Here is a 17,632-nt window from a genome sequence, read left to right on the forward strand (position 1 = left end):
CTTTTAATGGCCATACTGTTGCCGCAGAGGATTGTACAGAAACCTAAATTAGGACACTATATTTCTCACAATAAATTGTTCACTACGCCGATCTTCTATGAACTGATAACACAGAAGATATTTTTTCTCACCAGGCTGCGTGGCCCAGACGGTTGAGGCGCTGGCCGGCCTTCTGACCCCAACTTGGCAGGTTCGATTCTGGCTCAGACTGGTGGTATTTGAAGGTGCTCAAATACATCAGGCTCTTGTCAGTAGATTTACTGGCATGCAAAAGAACTTCTGCGTGAATAAATTTCGGCACCTCAGCTTTTCTGAAAGTCGTAAAAGTAGTTAGTGGGACGTAAAGCCAATATTATTATTATTATTATTATTATTATTATTATTATTATTATTATTATTATTATTATTATTATTATTATTATTATATTTCCCCCACAGCATTTTACATATCTCTGACAATGAGGTGAATAATGGACAAATTCCTCTCAAAATATACAAGATAAATCCAGTATTTGTCCATCTGTTGGCAAAATTTTTGGAAGCTTATACCCCTAATGGCAAAGTGTCAATTGATGTGAACCATCCATACATACCAAGAAAACAATCGCGTTTCGGAATGGAATCATAAAAAATATGCGAAGCCGAGACAATTTATATAACATGATCTGTTTCCGTGTGTATCCTAATGAACGGCTGTAAAAGGTGTAACACGGTTCAGACTGTAAATGCTGTAAATATTACCTGTAGTGTAGAGTAATATAGTCCGTGTGTGTCACTTATGATTTGTAGGTATATAAACTTGATCCCTCAAAAGCTCTAACCAACACAACAGAAAATTTTGTGAGTATTATAATTTATTCCATTGTAAATCTTTTATGTACATGTAAACTTTGTAAAGCTACAATTTACATATACAGAAACATATACTTCCAGGCAGAGATCGTTAGTAAACTACCTAAAATATTCAGGTAAAAGTCACTGTATAAACGAAAACCAGAGCTTTGCTATTAGGAAGAAGCAACCTCGATATTACAGTGTGAAAGCACTTAGTATGTTCTTGCACAAAGTATTGAAAAATTAAAATAATAGGATTTTTCAACAATTAAATACATTATATTCAAGTAAATATTTCTCTTAGGGCCCTTCAATAGCTCATTTTAGTCTAAGATTGTTTTTAATCAAGTAATTAAATATTTTTTTCAATCAGGGAAAACGCTCCCCACATGGGAGTGAGCCGGTGTATAGCGAGCTCCCCGCTTAAGGGGTTAAAATTTTTTTTTTTTCCTTCCTCTTATCAGCTTATTTCAGGATAGAATTTTGTCATCATTCTCCTTAAATATCATATTTTTTGTGAATAAGATATTACCAATAGGTTTGAGGGTTTAATTTATTACTGGTACTCGAGGATTCCATTTTGATTAGGCATGTCTTCTTTTTTTTTTTTGAATTTGTTATAATGGGCCCCTGCCAATAAAGTGAATTGGCCCATGGGCTTTGTGGTTCAATTTATTAATTAGTACCAGTATATAATATATGTATAAAAGATGAACTACAGAAATAGATAAGGTTAATATAAAATATTAACTTAATTAAATAATAATGTTATTGATTTTACATCCTGCTAACTACTTTCACAGTTTTGTGAGGCACCAAGATACCAGGATTTTGTCCAATGGGAGATCTTTGACATGCCGGTGAATCTTACCAACACAAGGCTGACTTGTCCGAGCACATTCAAATACCACCTCACTGAGGCAGGATCTTCCACAGTCAGTCATGCACAAAGATATCTCACCCATTTTCAGGCAGAAAATTTGTTGAAAAATGCAGTGAGATTGTTGCTTATTTCCTGACAAGATAGTTCAGTTTACTATGCGGGGTGCGATAGCTGACTGACAAAGTTACCGATTTCTTGTCAAGGCAGTCATGGTTCAAATCCCGGTCAATGCATGTGGGATTATTGAAATGAGACCTCATGTTCCTGTGGTTTGGATTCCACATAAATCTGATATCCCCAAAGTTTTGTTTTAAGTTCTGGTTCTATGTGTTTTCAAAATTGGTTTTTAAATTAATATGAAGGGTATGTACACTGACTGACAGAGCAAATGCAACACCAAGAAGGAGTGGTCAGAACTTTATGCCAATTGCAGGGTAGACTGACGTCACTGAGGTATGCTCATGATGTGAAATGCGCCGCTGTGCTGCGCACGTAGCGAACGATAAATGGGACACGGCGTTGGCGAATGGCCCACTTCGTACCGTGATTTCTCAGCCGACAGTCATTGTAGAACGTGTTGTCATGTGCCACAGGACACGTGTATAGCTAAGAATGCCAGGCCGCCGTCAACGGAGGCATTTCCAGCAGACAGACGACTTTACGAGGGGTATGGTGATCGGGCTGAGAAGGGCAGGTTGGTCGCTTCGTCAAATCGCAGCCGATACCCATAGGGATGTGTCCACGGTGCAGCGCCTGTGGCGAAGATGGTTGGCGCAGGGACATGTGGCACGTGCGAGGGGTCCAGGCGCAGCCCGAGTGACGTCAGCACGCGAGGATCGGCGCATCCGCCGCCAAGCGGTGGCAGCCCCGCACGCCACGTCAACCGCCATTCTTCAGCATGTGCAAGACACCCTGGCTGTTCCAATATCGACCAGAACAATTTACCGTCGATTGGTTGAAGGAGGCCTGCACTCCCGGCGCCCGCTCAGAAGACTACAATTGACTCCACAGCATAGACGTGCACGCCTGGCATGGTGCCGGGCTAGAGCGACTTGGATGAGGGAATGGCGGAACGTCGTGTTCTCCGATGAGTCACGCTTCTGTTCTGTCAGTGATAGTCACCGCAGACGAGTGTGGCGTCGGCGTGGAGAAAGGTCAAATCCAGCAGTAACTGTGGAGCGCTCATGGTTTGGGGCGCTATTACGTATGATTCCACGTCACCTCTAGTGTGTATTCAAGGCACGTTAAATGCCCACCGCTACGTGCAGCATGTGCTGCGGCCGGTGGCACTCCCGTACCTTCAGGGGCTGCCCAATGCTCTGTTTCAGCAGGATAATGCCCGCCCACACACTGCTCGCATCTCCCAACAGGCTCTACGAGGTGTACAGATGCTTCCGTGGCCAGCGTACTCTCCGGATCTCTCACCAATCGAACACGTGTGGGATCTCATTGGACGCCGTTTGCAAACTCTGCCCCAGCCTCGTACGGACGACCAACTGTGGCAAATGGTTGACAGAGAATGGAGAACCATCCCTCAGGACACCATCCGCACTCTTATTGACTCTGTACCTCGACGTGTTTCTGCGTGCATCGCCGCTCGCGGTGGTCCTACATCCTACTGAGTCGATGCCGTGCGCATTGTGTAACCTGCATATCGGTTTGAAATAAACATCAATTATTCGTCCGTGCCGTCTCTGTTTTTTCCCCAACTTTCATCCCTTTCGAACCACTCCTCCTTGGTGTTGCATTTGCTCTGTCAGTCAGTGTATTTGTGTTGTAATGTTCCTTTGTTATATTCCTTTTACACCAAAGATATTTCATTACAAAATAAACACACTGCTTTGTTGTTTACTTTGGTAAAAGATATTGATTTGTCTATTTCATTTGAAATAACCTGACCTTGTCTGAAAGTTTTCTTTTACATTCAGAACCCTTAATTAATACCATTTTCTTTTTTTTAAATCACAGAAAAAATCACAGAACAGATGACTCTTAACAATCTTCTCAATGAAACTGACAACTGCAAACTAAAGCTATGGTATTTTTAATTTGTACTAATTTTACCAACCTAAAGATCATAAAGCATCTGGTACCGGGCTAGTTGGCCATGCGGTTAGGGGCGCGCGGCTGTGAGCTTGCATCCGGGAGATAGTGGGTTTGAATCCCACTGTCGGCGGCCCTGAAGATGGTTTTCCGTGGTTTCCCATTTTCACACCAGGCAAATGCTGGGGCTGTACCTTAATTAAAGCCACGGCCGCTTCCTTCCAACTCCTAGGCCATTCCTATCCCATCGTCTCCATAAGACCTGTCTGTGTCGGTGCAACGTAAAGCCACTAGCAAAAAAAAAAAAAAAAAAAAAAAAAGATCTGGCCGTCACTCTGCTTTTAAAGATGCGAAGACTACTGCATGTTAAAACAATGCATGGTGACAGCAGATCGAATGCATGATTAGTAGGTACCATAAGTAATGGTTTCGTTCTTTTTTGTGTATAAGTAAAAGTTTGCAAATGCCATTGTTGGAAACAGTTTATTAGCAAACCAAAGCCATGCCATCTCCATACAGGCCAGGAATGCTCTTAGAGGAGTGGAGGGTAAAGGCTTCCACTTTACATAACCTCAGCACGAACTGTTAATTAGACTTTTGGTAAAGTGTCCTCTTGTGGGTTCATCCTATTCCAAATAAAAAACAAATTACTGTATGATATGATTCACAAATATTATTAAGAGCTGCGAGTTGGACACACCTGGTGAACTGTAGATGACTCAACCACGATCTCGGTATTTTCAAATGAACTACTCGATAACTTTTCAGCACACAGAGCTACACAGTGATTACTGATTATAAATCACAACACTGAATCTAGTCTCCTTTATATAACATTCAGAGTGATTTGTAGAAACTCGGAGATTCGCATGTGAAATTATTTCTATGTTCGGAAAGTACCTAGTAGTGTGGGCAACTGTTCTCATTAATCGAAGGAAATAAGTTTCCTTCTAGATTCAGACTGACAGTCTTGCTTAGTCTTAAATTCTTCCACGACAAATAATGTTTCTTCCGAAATAGAGGAGTTGGTGATGGAAAAGAGATATCAGATATCTGGAAGAAAACATTAATAAGACAGATGGTTGGTTCTCCTTACTAGCAAACTATGTATTTCTAATAATAAGTGTTACTGACGCATTTCAGATCTTACATCCACATCATTCATCCCAGTTTGGGCTTGTCAGTTTAACATGCCTGCTCTAAAGGTTCTTTGAGACTGACATCAAGATTGCAACACACAATAAACCATAACAGTATTTCATCAGAAAAATACTTCAGTTCTTCACTCTGGTTGTATTTTAAGAACTCGTGCCGCTTTCAATGGCTGTCTTCACTTCACATCATTTGCAGTGATAACAGTTGTGACTAGGCATCCAGGGTATTTGTACCTCTGATTTAAGAAAATGATTACTGTATCCTGCAAGCACTCTGCAGTCTATATAGGTGAAACATTCTGTCCAACAGTTACACATCAAAGATGAAAATGGGAAGATCCTGCAAAGTCCACCAGATATTCTCAAGCATTGGAAGAATTACTTTGGTACCATCTGCAATAAAGAGTTCACACATCCACTTATTCCCACACTTGATCCAGTCCAAAGCCCTGGACCCAACGAAATTCTTGTTGTAATACGGAAAAGGATCAAACAACGCAGAGCAGAATTCCTAGCGGGTTTTTTCAGTAAATGTTTCAAGGACAAGCAGATTCTGGCAAACTGGCCATATGGAAAGGTAAAGGTGATGCCATTGACTGTGCCAGCTGACCTCCTATACATCTCCTGTGCTACACACTGAAGATCTTAATGTGTGTTATTGATGCCCGTCTGTGGAGCATTGTTACTATCTCACTGAACTCGTGTGGCTTTGTGGAAGGCTGAGCAACAACAGATGCTATTCGTGCTGCTGGAGAAATATCTAGCCTTTTGGGATCTGGAAAAGACATTGGATCGGATCGCACATGAGTTAATATTGCATTCTCTCCATTCCCATGGTGTACCAGAAGCGTACGTTGCCCAGGTGCAGTAGAGCAGCAACTTTCTAGGTACATGTACATTGTTGCAGTGGTGTTTTGTTGACAACAAATAGTTGCCCTTCACAAAAAGCCTGGTTGCTGCCCTCAGATACCAGGCTGCCACTAAGTAGTGAATTAGGAACTATATCATGGAACTGATTCTTTTCTCCCCAGTTGTTGAAATATACATTTCTTCGAGTTGCAACGAACTTCCTTTTATCTCATTAAGTCTTGTCTGGTCATGTAGCGAATTTTTGATACTTGGGAACAAACTCTGTTACCATCTGTAACAGTTATATTTGAAACTATAATCATAGGTAACATGCATGTTATGATGTTTATACATGCCCTAATAACCTAAAGAGCTGTTTAAAGGAGGTAATATCATACCTAGTCACATGTAGGTCATCTGGCAACACACAGCATACTCACACTAAAAGAGGCACAGTGCAATATAGCTTTCATAGGGGTTACATACCTGTCAACCCTTCTGATTTACCCGGAAACTTTCCGTTTTGTAACTCGTCTTCTGATTTTCCGATTTATTTTTCCTTCTTCCTATTTTTGACCAATATAACCTCAAGTATGGCCAATAATCTTCCCCTAGAATAAATTCTTATGTGCTGGTGTAATTTTCAAGCATATTTATTTGATGCTTTATTTGGCGAGTGTATCGTGTTTCTTGCTCACTACAGCAGCGTGTGTGCTTTACAGCTGGGAATTCGGGACGGAAATCGTCCTACAAGCGAGAGAAGCCAGCGTGCGCTAGCGACTCTGTTAATCGGGATTCGGGATGAAAAAATGAGTTTGTTCTTACTTTATTATTATGTGGTTCACATCTTCTGGTGATGTCAGAGAAAGGGAAGGTAAAGAGAGAGAGACAGTAGTGCAGATACAGTATGCTGGGTCAGTCACGATAATAAGACCGGGGCAAAAAAATAGACCATTAGCCAAAGCAGAGACACCAAACTTGGTTAAAAAGATAATATAACTCCTAATGTAGGTGGGGGTTACAGTCATTTTAATGTATCTTCATGGAAAAATACAAAATGTCTGAAAAGTGACCTTTCTCGGGTGTCCAATTTGGTTGTTTTAATAGCTCAGGCAGTAGAGCACTGGCCTTCTGAGGCCAACTAGGCAGGTTCAATCCTGGCTCAGTCCGGTAGTGTTTTAAGCTGCTTAAATACGTCAGCCTCGGGGCAAAATACTGGCACCTTTGGATCTCTGAAAACCATAAAAAAAATTGTAGCTAGTGGGACATAAAGCAAACAACATTTCTGTTAGTTGAGTTTAAATTTTATTGCACATTTCTAACAATTTTACCAATGTTAACAGTACCATATTGCTTGTTGGTATTATCCTCAGTTTAAAGAACTAAATATTTGATCTGACAGATATTGGTAGATATAAATGACATATCAGGATTATAATTTTATGAGTGTTGTGTTAAATTTTGTTGGAATCATACTGAATGTCTTATTAACTGCCTTCAGGTTTGGCACTCTTGTATGTAAAATTAAGAATATAGTTTTCAAAGATCTGACATTCCTCAGCATAATAGAGGAGGATGCAGACAGTTTGGAAGAGTACTGCCACTTTCGTTCTGCTCTTTTTTGATCCCAGAGGAGAAAGGAAACAGTATTGTATCACAATGCTACAAGAGCAGGATGGAATGTGAAAGTCTTTATTCGTAATTAGGATGTTATGAGCTCTGGTAATTGAGTTTTACAGTGATGACCAGGTACAAGTTCTCAACAGGAATTTTGTTGTTACTTTCCACAAGAATTCTCGTTATACTTTAGTCCTCAGCTAAAAATTAACACATTGCGGACCGGGTGCCGTTCGCCCCATGCACAGCCCTGTTCCCGGCCACTTTCTAACTACCTCTAAGCTGGAGTGCATGCATACAAATAAACTGTCAGAACTTCAATAGCTTTTGAAGGACTATTGTGTATTTTTCTATTGGCCTTCCTGAATAATTGTTGAAATGCAGGGTATTTCTTGAAATCTATTTCGGCTCATAGTTTTCGGAAATATTGGTCTTTTTATTAGGGGATCGGTTGGCCAGTAATCTTTCAGACATGATTTCTTCACCCGCCGTATCAATATACACAGAGGATTGATATTTTAATATCCCTGCTAGTGACATTAGTCCACTTTAGTGTTTTAGGGAATAAGTTATGAGAATGTGATTTCTGCTCATAGTGTAAGTTTGTCTTTTCAGCTACATACTGAAAAAATTCCTCACCAAGCATAAGTCCTGCTACTTGTCCTATGTTTCCAGATTCATTAGGCCATACCTTTATACCAGGAGCATCTTCAAAATCCTCTAACCTAGGTTCACTGTTGTCCATAACCCAGTCGTCATAAAACACTGCATTATTTACAATATTTAGAATATTTACACCCGTAACACAAATATAACTTACGACTCGTTCTGCGCTACGTGAGTTCCACACCTTGCCTCGTCATCACTTGAAACATTTCCGTTAGAAGATATTTCATCGTCGAACTCTAAATACTCAGCATCACTTAATATTCGGAGCCTGTATCAGTACATAATTCGCGAATAATTTCATCTTTGTGTAAACACGTGCGATCGCTAGGCGCTGCCATCTTGCATGGCTCTTCGAACTTTGTAAACATGTTGTCAAGAAATGCAAAGAAAATCTACGATATGAAGAATACTCGAAAACAAATGCGACTATCGATTGTGTAGAACCATACGTAACAGAGTTCTATCACCCTTGACCTCCAAATAGTTCTCGTATATCTCAAAAGATAGCACTAAAGTTCAGTCTGCTGGGTCTGCTGCTAACACGAGATAACTCGGGACCGGTCCGCAACGCTCGGCTAGGCAAACACGAGTTTTCTCGGGACCGGTCCGCAATGTGTTAAAATGACCGTAACATCAATCCAAGTTGAGATATCATAGAAATATCATAGCATTGCAGTCATTGTTGATTAGCTGAGAAGGCAGCTGTTTGACCTACACTCTGGAGCTGATAAACACTTGGTTTCCCCACTGAGCAAATGCTGTCATAGTTCACTTCTCTTAATCCACAGATACATATTCCATCCATATCATCCCATAGGTGTCAGCTTCTGTTTTACTACAGCCAAAATCTTAACCTGTGGTTAAAAATGGTTTTCTATGGTTTCCCATTTTCACACCAGGCAATTATTGTTTTGTTTCATCTGTTCCTATTCAAACTCAAACTATCCAAATTCAAACTGTACCTTAATTAAGGCCATGGTCACTACGTTCCCATACCTACTCCTTTTCCATCCTTGCATCACCGAAAACATTTGATGTCTTGGTTGCCTGCTGGACATATCTGTGTACAATTTGTTATGCATTACTCCTAAAGATTTTTCTTGCCTTGGTGTAGTTTAATAGTGCAGACAGTTTTTCCCTCTGTAGTGTATAAGTAAATGAAAGTTTGTTATTTTTTTCTGTTGCAGCTCCTGCTCATGAACACCATGTAATTGCTCTCCATAAGCACGGGCATCATCTTGGAGGTCTTCCCGCTTTATTTTGGGTTTCTATTTGTGTTCTTATTGTTTTGTTTCATATGTTCCTATTCAAACTAATTTATAATGAATACTGTGGCTCTCCAGAAAAGTACCGCAATAAATATGGTAACAGTGAATACCATAGTCCTCAAGAAAAATATCGCAGTAGATATGGAAAGCTTTAGAAAGCTGGAGATGTTGGGTCTTTAGACCAAATGGACTTTGTCAGTGGCTGAATTCTGTCATTCAGTTCTATACTGGAAACAGGCTAGATACCAGAGGAAGACTGCATTTGAATTAAATTCAATAAATGTGTTTGTGAGGTTTCTTTGTACCTGTAATGACAGTCATTTGATCAGTTGTCAGGCTAACTATATAAGGATACTACTAGAAGAGTGAACTTCTGACACTTGTCAGTGTTGTTTCGATTTTGAAAGGAATACTGAATTCTCTGTTGGACTAGTCAGAATATATGCCTACCAGTGCTATGGATAGCCAGAGAGGGATGTAAAATAAGAATAAGTAGAATTTGTAATCTGGAACCAAGTGTCTAGTATGTTTATGACTTGTGATGCTGGTAGTTGATGATAGAATACTTTTTTGATTTCATAAAACTGCCTTCTATAATTTTCACATGTTTTAAATCATCTTTATATCTCCTGTCTACCTATCCATGAAGACATAATTTTTGGAAGTACCAAAATTACAATGAAAATGATAATTGAAGAGTGTAAGTGTTTAACCCTCTTGCTGTCAGATCTTTCCGAATGGAGTTGTTGAAGCCTATCAGCCATTTCCTATAAAATTTTCTAAAGATTTGTAACATCTACACATTCATAGATGTGATGAGAAAGATCAGACAGAGCATAGATAAGTATAGGAAAAAGAGAGTTTATGGCCATATCTCATATGAGGTTGAGCAAAAGTAATTGAAAAATACTTTTATGCAAAAGAAAATGTAACTATAAAAAGATATACAGGGTGTCTGGTGTGAATGTGTATAATAAAATAAAAATTAATATCATTGGAGGTTTGGTTCTACAAGTAGAGAACTCAAAATGTTTCTTTACATACCTAATACACCTCGATATTCGCTTTATTAGTGGTATGACTGGCGCCGAATCTGTATTGAACATTCCCCTCCCCTCTCTTCTCGCATGGTGTTGTGGACCAACATCGAAAGCAAAGTGCCAGTTTTCCGAAGGTATCTGTGCTATTTCTTGACTGAAAAGTGCACGGGAACATTGTCACTTGGTCGCAGTTGATACTCCAGCCAAAAAAATCTATGTATACAAGCATAAAAGACAACTAGTGGGACGCGTGCTGTGCTGCACAGCCGTCTGAGCTGCCTGGCTTTCAAAGACGGGAGACAAATGGGACACTTATCTCGCAGACCAGCTGTGTGTTGGGATGCTTACTTAATTAAAAATTCACTAGTTAAATGCAGTTTTATAATTTAAATACAACAACCGAGCAGCTTTCACAACAGTTACATCTACATTGCCACAAAACACCTGGAGAGAGGTGTGCCGACGTGTGTCGCGCCACTAATGGTACACGTATCAAGGTGTATTAGGTATGAAAAAAAAAACCACATTTAATGTTTAAAAAAAGAAAAGCAGAAGAATAATCATAAGATATTGTGTTGATAATTAAGAAATATTATTAATCAAATTAAAAAATAAAGGTAATTACATTAACTTACCACTGAATAATTTGTGCTGTTATAGTTGTCTGTACTTGATAATATCACCATCATTTAGCTAGATAACGGTGCAGCCATAATGTAAATATACTCCCACGAAGATTTTATTTACCTATGATACTCTATAACAATTCATTTAAACCAAACTAGTACTGTAGGCAAACTGTATGAATAAATTAAGGTCGAAATTTTGTGAGTAGCATGCTTGTGCCGTTTAACAAAAAATGTAGAACTTATCCAAGCTATCAGTGGATGCCGATATATTGTTACCCTGACAGTCTTCACACCAGAAATGGGTAACAATACCGTTAACTTACAGTAATAGGGTTAAGAGATCTAAGCAAAAAAAAAATATTGAGAATTCAGGACAGGGAAAAACCATTTTATTACATATGTTGCCTTCATATTGATACAAGGCATACCTTAATACAGTACTTAGCTCAAAGTATCATAAAGATGAACAAATGTAATATTACAATACATTTGTAAGAAATGATATGTAAATATGAAATAGTACATTTATAACGATCCAAGTACCGTTACACCTAGTGCCTTGCCAGCACCAGGTGTAGATAACATTATCCCAGAAGCCCTAAAGGTAGATCCAGATTTAACAGCAGAAATCATGGAGCCACTTCTAACACTAATATGAAACGAAGAACATCTTCCTGCGGAATGGAAGAATAACTGGAGGAGAATAACGTTGCTCTCATATGGGGGAATAGTGATGTCAAGAGTCATACTAAACAGAATAAGCATAGCCGTTGACGGGAGACTATGTCAAGAACAGGCAGGTTTCAGAGAAGGTTGGTCTACTGTGGATCAGATTAACACACTGAAGCTAATCATTGAACAATTTGCTGAGTATCAGACATCACTATATATACTTTTCATTGATTTTGAAAAGGCCTTTGATTCTGTCAAACGGAGGAAAATGTGGAAGGCTATGGAAAAGTTCGAAATTCCACAAAAGATAGTCCGTCTTACACAGGCAATGTATGATGGATATACTTATCAAGTAGAACATAAAGGGAAGCTGTCTGAACATTTTGCTGTAAAATCTGGAGTAAGACAAGGATATCTGTTTGCCAATCTTGTTTATCGTGACACTGGATTGTATGCTGAGAGAGGCAACGAATAGAAAGCGTGGCATTCAGTGGGGATTAAATAACCGATGGAAGAACTGGAGGATTATGTGGATGATCTGTCTTCTTGCAGAATGTTTTTGGGACATGCAAATAAAAGTGAATAACTTAAAAATAGAAGCTAAAAAAGTAGGCTTAAAGATTAGTAACAAAAAGAGCAAGGAAATGTGCATAGACCATCATAACAATTCTAGCTTGACTAGATGGAATGGATATAGAAAGGGAAAAGGAATTTTGATATTTAGGAAGCATGGTAAGCCAGGATGGTGGTGCTTTTAGAGAGGTAGCGAGTCGTATAAATAAAGCCAAAGGAGCTTTTGCACAGTTACGATCAGTATGGAGATCCCCTCCCATTCATATAAAAACAAAGCTAAGGATATTCAACTTAAATGTTAAATCTGTGTTACTGTATGGAAGTGAGACCTGGAAAGTGAACAAAGACATTACCACAAGGTTACAGACTTTTATAAATCTGTGTTTGAGGTACATTATGAGAATATGGTGGGCAAAGACCATCTCAGAGACCTTTGGGAGGCCACAAGTCAAAGTCCCATACAGGAACAGATAATGAGAAAAGAATGGAGATGGATTGGGCACACCCTGAGAAGACCACAAGAAAGTATCACAAGGCAGGCATTGAGCTGGAATCCACAAGGCAGTCGCAGGACAAGGAGAGATTGCTGGAGTTAACAAGACATGGAGGGAGGTGACAGCATTGGTGGCAGATAGAACAAGCTGGAGAAATTTTATCGAGGCCCTATGTTCCGTACCGTTAGTAAAGACTGAGTAAGAGCCTCAAGTGCCCGTATGATGAGGCACATACACTGGATGCCAATAGTGTTCTTGAACTGATGAATAATCAACATTAACAGTCAGTCTATTACAACCATACTTGCATTTGGAGATAACCTGCAAGTAAGAAGATAGTACTGTTAATATTTCATTTTCTGATACCCACATATTTAACACAATTTTATAAAACAGACAGACCTAGACATACACTTGTTAACATATTGGAGGCGGCCATATTTTGCATGTGCTACCCTCCAGAAATCGCAGGATTTTTAAGGTTTTTTTGAAAATTTTCCAATGCTAGGGTAAGCCATGATTATAACAACTTTTGGAATACATAGAAAGATCACACTTTCTTCTACACAAAAATGAGTTTAATTATCATAATAGTTCAGCAATTTTTAAATATAAATTTATGAATAATACGTTTTACAAATGAAAAAGAAATCTGATGCAGCTATGGATGCCAGGTCGGTTGATATTTTGAAATCTGACTTTGTGGTCAAATGACACCGGTACCCTTGTTCACAGCCAGCAGTTTGCATTCCCACTGTCCGTTGTTTGACGATGGTGTTGCATCGAGTTGCTGCAGGTACATGGGAAACACCAACATTTTTAGGAAGCGGTAAGAACCCACTTCAAGGAAGCGATATAAAACTATGTTACACTTCATACCAATTTGAAATTAGTTCATTTTCTACATTTACTCGCCTGAAGCGCATGAATCATCATGTTTACTTAGTGTGTAATTGTTATCCTCATCCTCATTTTCAGAAGTCGTGTCTTCCATAAGAACATCCATTATGGATTTGTTGTCAAAATTTCGTACACTTGAATTAGACATGGTAAATATTCACAAGAATTACACAAACAAGCCTGCCTCCCGAACACACACTCTTCCTGTCCACGTGTACCGTACATAATTTCCCGCCCATTTCACAGCTGAGAGTCAACGATGCAGCCTTAGGTTATGTAGGAACGAGGCTGTGTTATCAATGCCTTGAAAGAAGAGCTCTCGACTTATGCTCATATCTAGTATATTTTATGCTTATAGGACCATTCAACAGTATCCTAGTGAAGTCACAGCTCGCTGAAATGGCAGCTACAATTTTTTAGCTACAGTGAAATCGTGCCTGTAGATCCTCCGAGCTCAGTCAGCAGCAATGAATTAGCTTGCCCATAGTTTCTACAAGCGGCGTCTCCAATGTGTTAATAGGAAATTCATTATTTTATTTTGAAAGCACCTAACTCAGAGTTTGTACTCCTTTTTGTGGTGGTGTTTTATCTTGAATGTGTTTTCCTATTCTTGCCTTTAAATAATCTCCAGAAATCCTGCAGTTTTTTTTTTGTGTGTTCATCCCTCTCTCCAGCCTTACCAGGCTTTTGTTTGTGTTTAGACCATTCCATTGTCACAAATTACACCAGTTAAAAAAAAAAAAAAAAAAAAAAGAAAGCACTGAATTTATTTCTGAGCACAAGCATGCCGCTAAGTTGACCCTTGTAACACAATGTTGCAGAGTCACTGATGGTTCTTAAATCCCTTGCCTAAAGAGAACCCCTATACATACAACATATGCCATCTGTTGGCCATATTAAACTACTACAAAAACTTTACTTGGACTACAATCCATTCACAGAAATTGGCGATGGTTCATGGAATCCATTGGAGTAAGGGGAAAAAAAAGAAGAAAGAAAGAAACAAACTAAAGGTGAAATGTTGTTACTTAGAATTTTTGACCTACACTCTTCAATTGTCTGTGTGCTGTTTATTTGGAAGTTTGGAAGGCCACATTGTTTTAGGTGCGTTTTGAAGTACAGATGTCAGGAAGCAGCTCTTATATTTCAAAACTGACATTCCATCTTGATGCATTCCTAAACTGCACAACACTGGTTGATAGTGAGTCCTGAGTTAGCTCCATTCTAGTCTTTACCAACCTAGTTTGTACTGTGCATTTGTTATGTTTTCAATGAAAGAAACTTTGCATGTATTACGTTATTTCTGCTAATCCACCATGAAGAAGTACTGAAGTTATATGATGACATTTAAACTTGTCATGATCAATGACATCAAAGAACTCTGAAATAGAGCAAGGGGGTTTTTCTTAGTTCAAGTGTAATGTGCTGTACTGGTGGAACCAAAGGATTTTTTTCATTGAAATTCCATGCACGATTTATTTGAATTTGTTATTATACACTGGCAGAAAATGAAATCTCATCACCAAGAAGACATTAGTTAGAGTAATGCAGTTTAGGCTAAGCAATTGTCCAGGCAACATATTAATTTGATTAATGTTTCCAGGTCAAAAGTTCAAGTATGCGCAAAAAGACATGTGATATGGTGGTACATTAATAACCACTGTAGTCGACACGATTTTGAATGCAACCACGCAAACATGCGTGCATTCTGTTGTACAAGTGCCGAACGTTGTTTTGTGGGATGGAGTTCCAAGCCTGTTGCACTTGGTCAGTCAAATCAGCAATGGTTATTGCTGGTATTGCATGATGCTAGATTTGTCGTCTCTTAATGTCCCATACGTACTTGATGGGAGAAATGTCTGGTGATCTCGCAGCCCAAGGCAACTGGTCGACACTCTGTAAAGCACGTTGGGTGACAGCAGCGATATGAGGACGAGCATTATCCTGTTGGAAAACACTCCCTTGAATACTGCGAATGAATGGCAGCTCAACCGGTTCAATCACCAGTCTGACGTACAAAACCACTGTCAAACTTATTGTAATTACGACAAGAGTGCTCGTGCTGTCAAAGGAAATAGCTCCCTGGATCATAACTTCAGGTGTAGGACCAATGTGTCGACGCCTCAGGCAGCTTGGTTCCAAGTGCTCACTTGACCTCCTCCTTGCCAACCTATGGCCATCAGTGGCACCAAAACGGAAACGGCTCTCATCAGAGAACACAACAGATCTCCACTCCGCCCTCCAATGAGGTCTAGCTTGACACAACTGAAGTCGTAGGTGACATTGATTCAGAGATAGTGGCATGAATGCTACAGGTTGTCTTGCTCAGAGCTGTTCCTGAAGTAATCGATTTGTGACAGTTCGCTGTGTCACACTGATGCCAACTGAAGCTCTATTGGCTGCTGCAGATGCAGTAGGATCCACCACAGCCATGTGGTGAATACGGCGGTCTTCCCTCTCCATAGTGGCCCGTGTGCGACCGGAATACCTTCTCATAACCATAGTTGCCAACACCCATGCACTGTGGATACATCCGTGCAAAGTCTTTCTGCAATATCATGGAAAGAACATCCACCTTCGTATAGTCCTATTACACAGTCTTATTCAAAGTCAGTAAGCTGCTGATATGCCTTCTAAGTCTCCATAAAGGCATGTTTGACTCACATCTACCTCACAACATCAACACCAGATGATGACTAATGCTCACAAAGTGCACAGCGCGTAATTAATGCAAAATTGCTTTGCAAGGTCATAATGGTACTACTAGCGTCACTCTTCGTCAACTAACGTGCAAATTTGAATAGGCATCATCTTTCAGAAGTGCAAACAGGCCTCCCTAATTTCATTTATCTAGTACAACTCCCCTCTTAGTGTTGGGATTTCATTTTCCGCCAGCGTATTTTCTATAAAGAAAGTTTGTACTTTACAAGATTACGCAAGTTTAGTATAGCAATTGGATATTGCCCACTGCTCGGATGAAATTTTAAGATTTTCACACTGATATTTTAAAGATTTTCAAAGGGAGAAGTATTCTTTTTGATGGTCAAATAAACAATGTTGTTTGGTACATGGTCTGATATGAATGTCAGATTAGCTTGATTATTTAATATTGTTTTAGTAAAATAAGTTGTATTTCCTCATATCTTTGACAGTTTGTATCATTATATGCTACCTGTGAGAAAATGTTATATTAAATGGATCAAATTCATCACAGAAGTTTTCAAATTAGAAAGACTTGCAAATTAAGTAATACCTATTAAACTGGAATTGGTGAACCTTCACCTTACTCATGAAATTGGGTCCTGGCTGCAGGGTGTGTCATTCTTTTATGCTTATTGATCAATCAATCAATCAATCAATCAATCAATCAATCAATCAATCTCTCTCTCTCTCTCTCTCTCTCTCTCTCTCCCTCCCTCTCTCTCTCTCTCTCTCTCACAAAAGCATCAACAAACAGCAGAAGGTTTGATATTAATAGGCTGTATAGCATTGTTGGTTGAATTGCTTGACTTCTATGCTGAAGGTTTTAGATATGTGCCGTGCCGGATCATCTTAATTTGAATATAAATAAATACGCACTAATTTCTTTCTTCATAAACAATATCCCTTTGGTGCCAGTCTTCAAACTTATGGCTTGACGACAATAGTTAATAATTAATAGTAATAAGTAATGAGACTCTAGATACTCCCTGAGGTGGGAGAACACTAACCATTAAGTACACTCAAACTAGGAAATGAAGGATCATTAATAAGAATTTATTAAAGTACCAATTAAGATAATGATTTATTAGGATGATAAACGTGACAGTGTATTTACGAAAACTGAACTTAACGGAAACAATTCTTATGGCGATGATGGGATAGGAATGGCCTAGGAGTGGGAAGGAAGTGACCATGGCCTTAATTAAGGTACAGCCCCCAGCATTTACCTGGTGTGAAAATGGGAAACCATGGAAAACCAACTTCAGGGTTACCGGCAGTGACGTTCGAACCCACTATCTCCCGGA

General features: G+C 39.3%; 1 protein-coding gene across 1 annotated transcript in view; it reads left to right on the top strand.

Moving 5' to 3' along the window:
* The window catches only part of LOC136864337 (uncharacterized protein KIAA2013 homolog), a 299,319-nt gene extending 282,339 nt beyond the window's left edge, over positions 1-16,980 (top strand). The window contains exon 12 of the mRNA XM_068226239.1: positions 9,237-16,980. Within this exon, the coding sequence (XP_068082340.1) occupies positions 9,237-9,472 (236 nt within the window). The 3' untranslated portion in view covers positions 9,473-16,980. The remainder of the gene's footprint in view (positions 1-9,236) is intronic.
* The last annotated feature ends 652 nt before the right edge of the window (positions 16,981-17,632 follow it).

This window comes from Anabrus simplex, chromosome 2 (genome assembly GCF_040414725.1).
Source record: "Anabrus simplex isolate iqAnaSimp1 chromosome 2, ASM4041472v1, whole genome shotgun sequence".
NCBI classification, from domain to species: domain Eukaryota; kingdom Metazoa; phylum Arthropoda; class Insecta; order Orthoptera; family Tettigoniidae; genus Anabrus; species Anabrus simplex.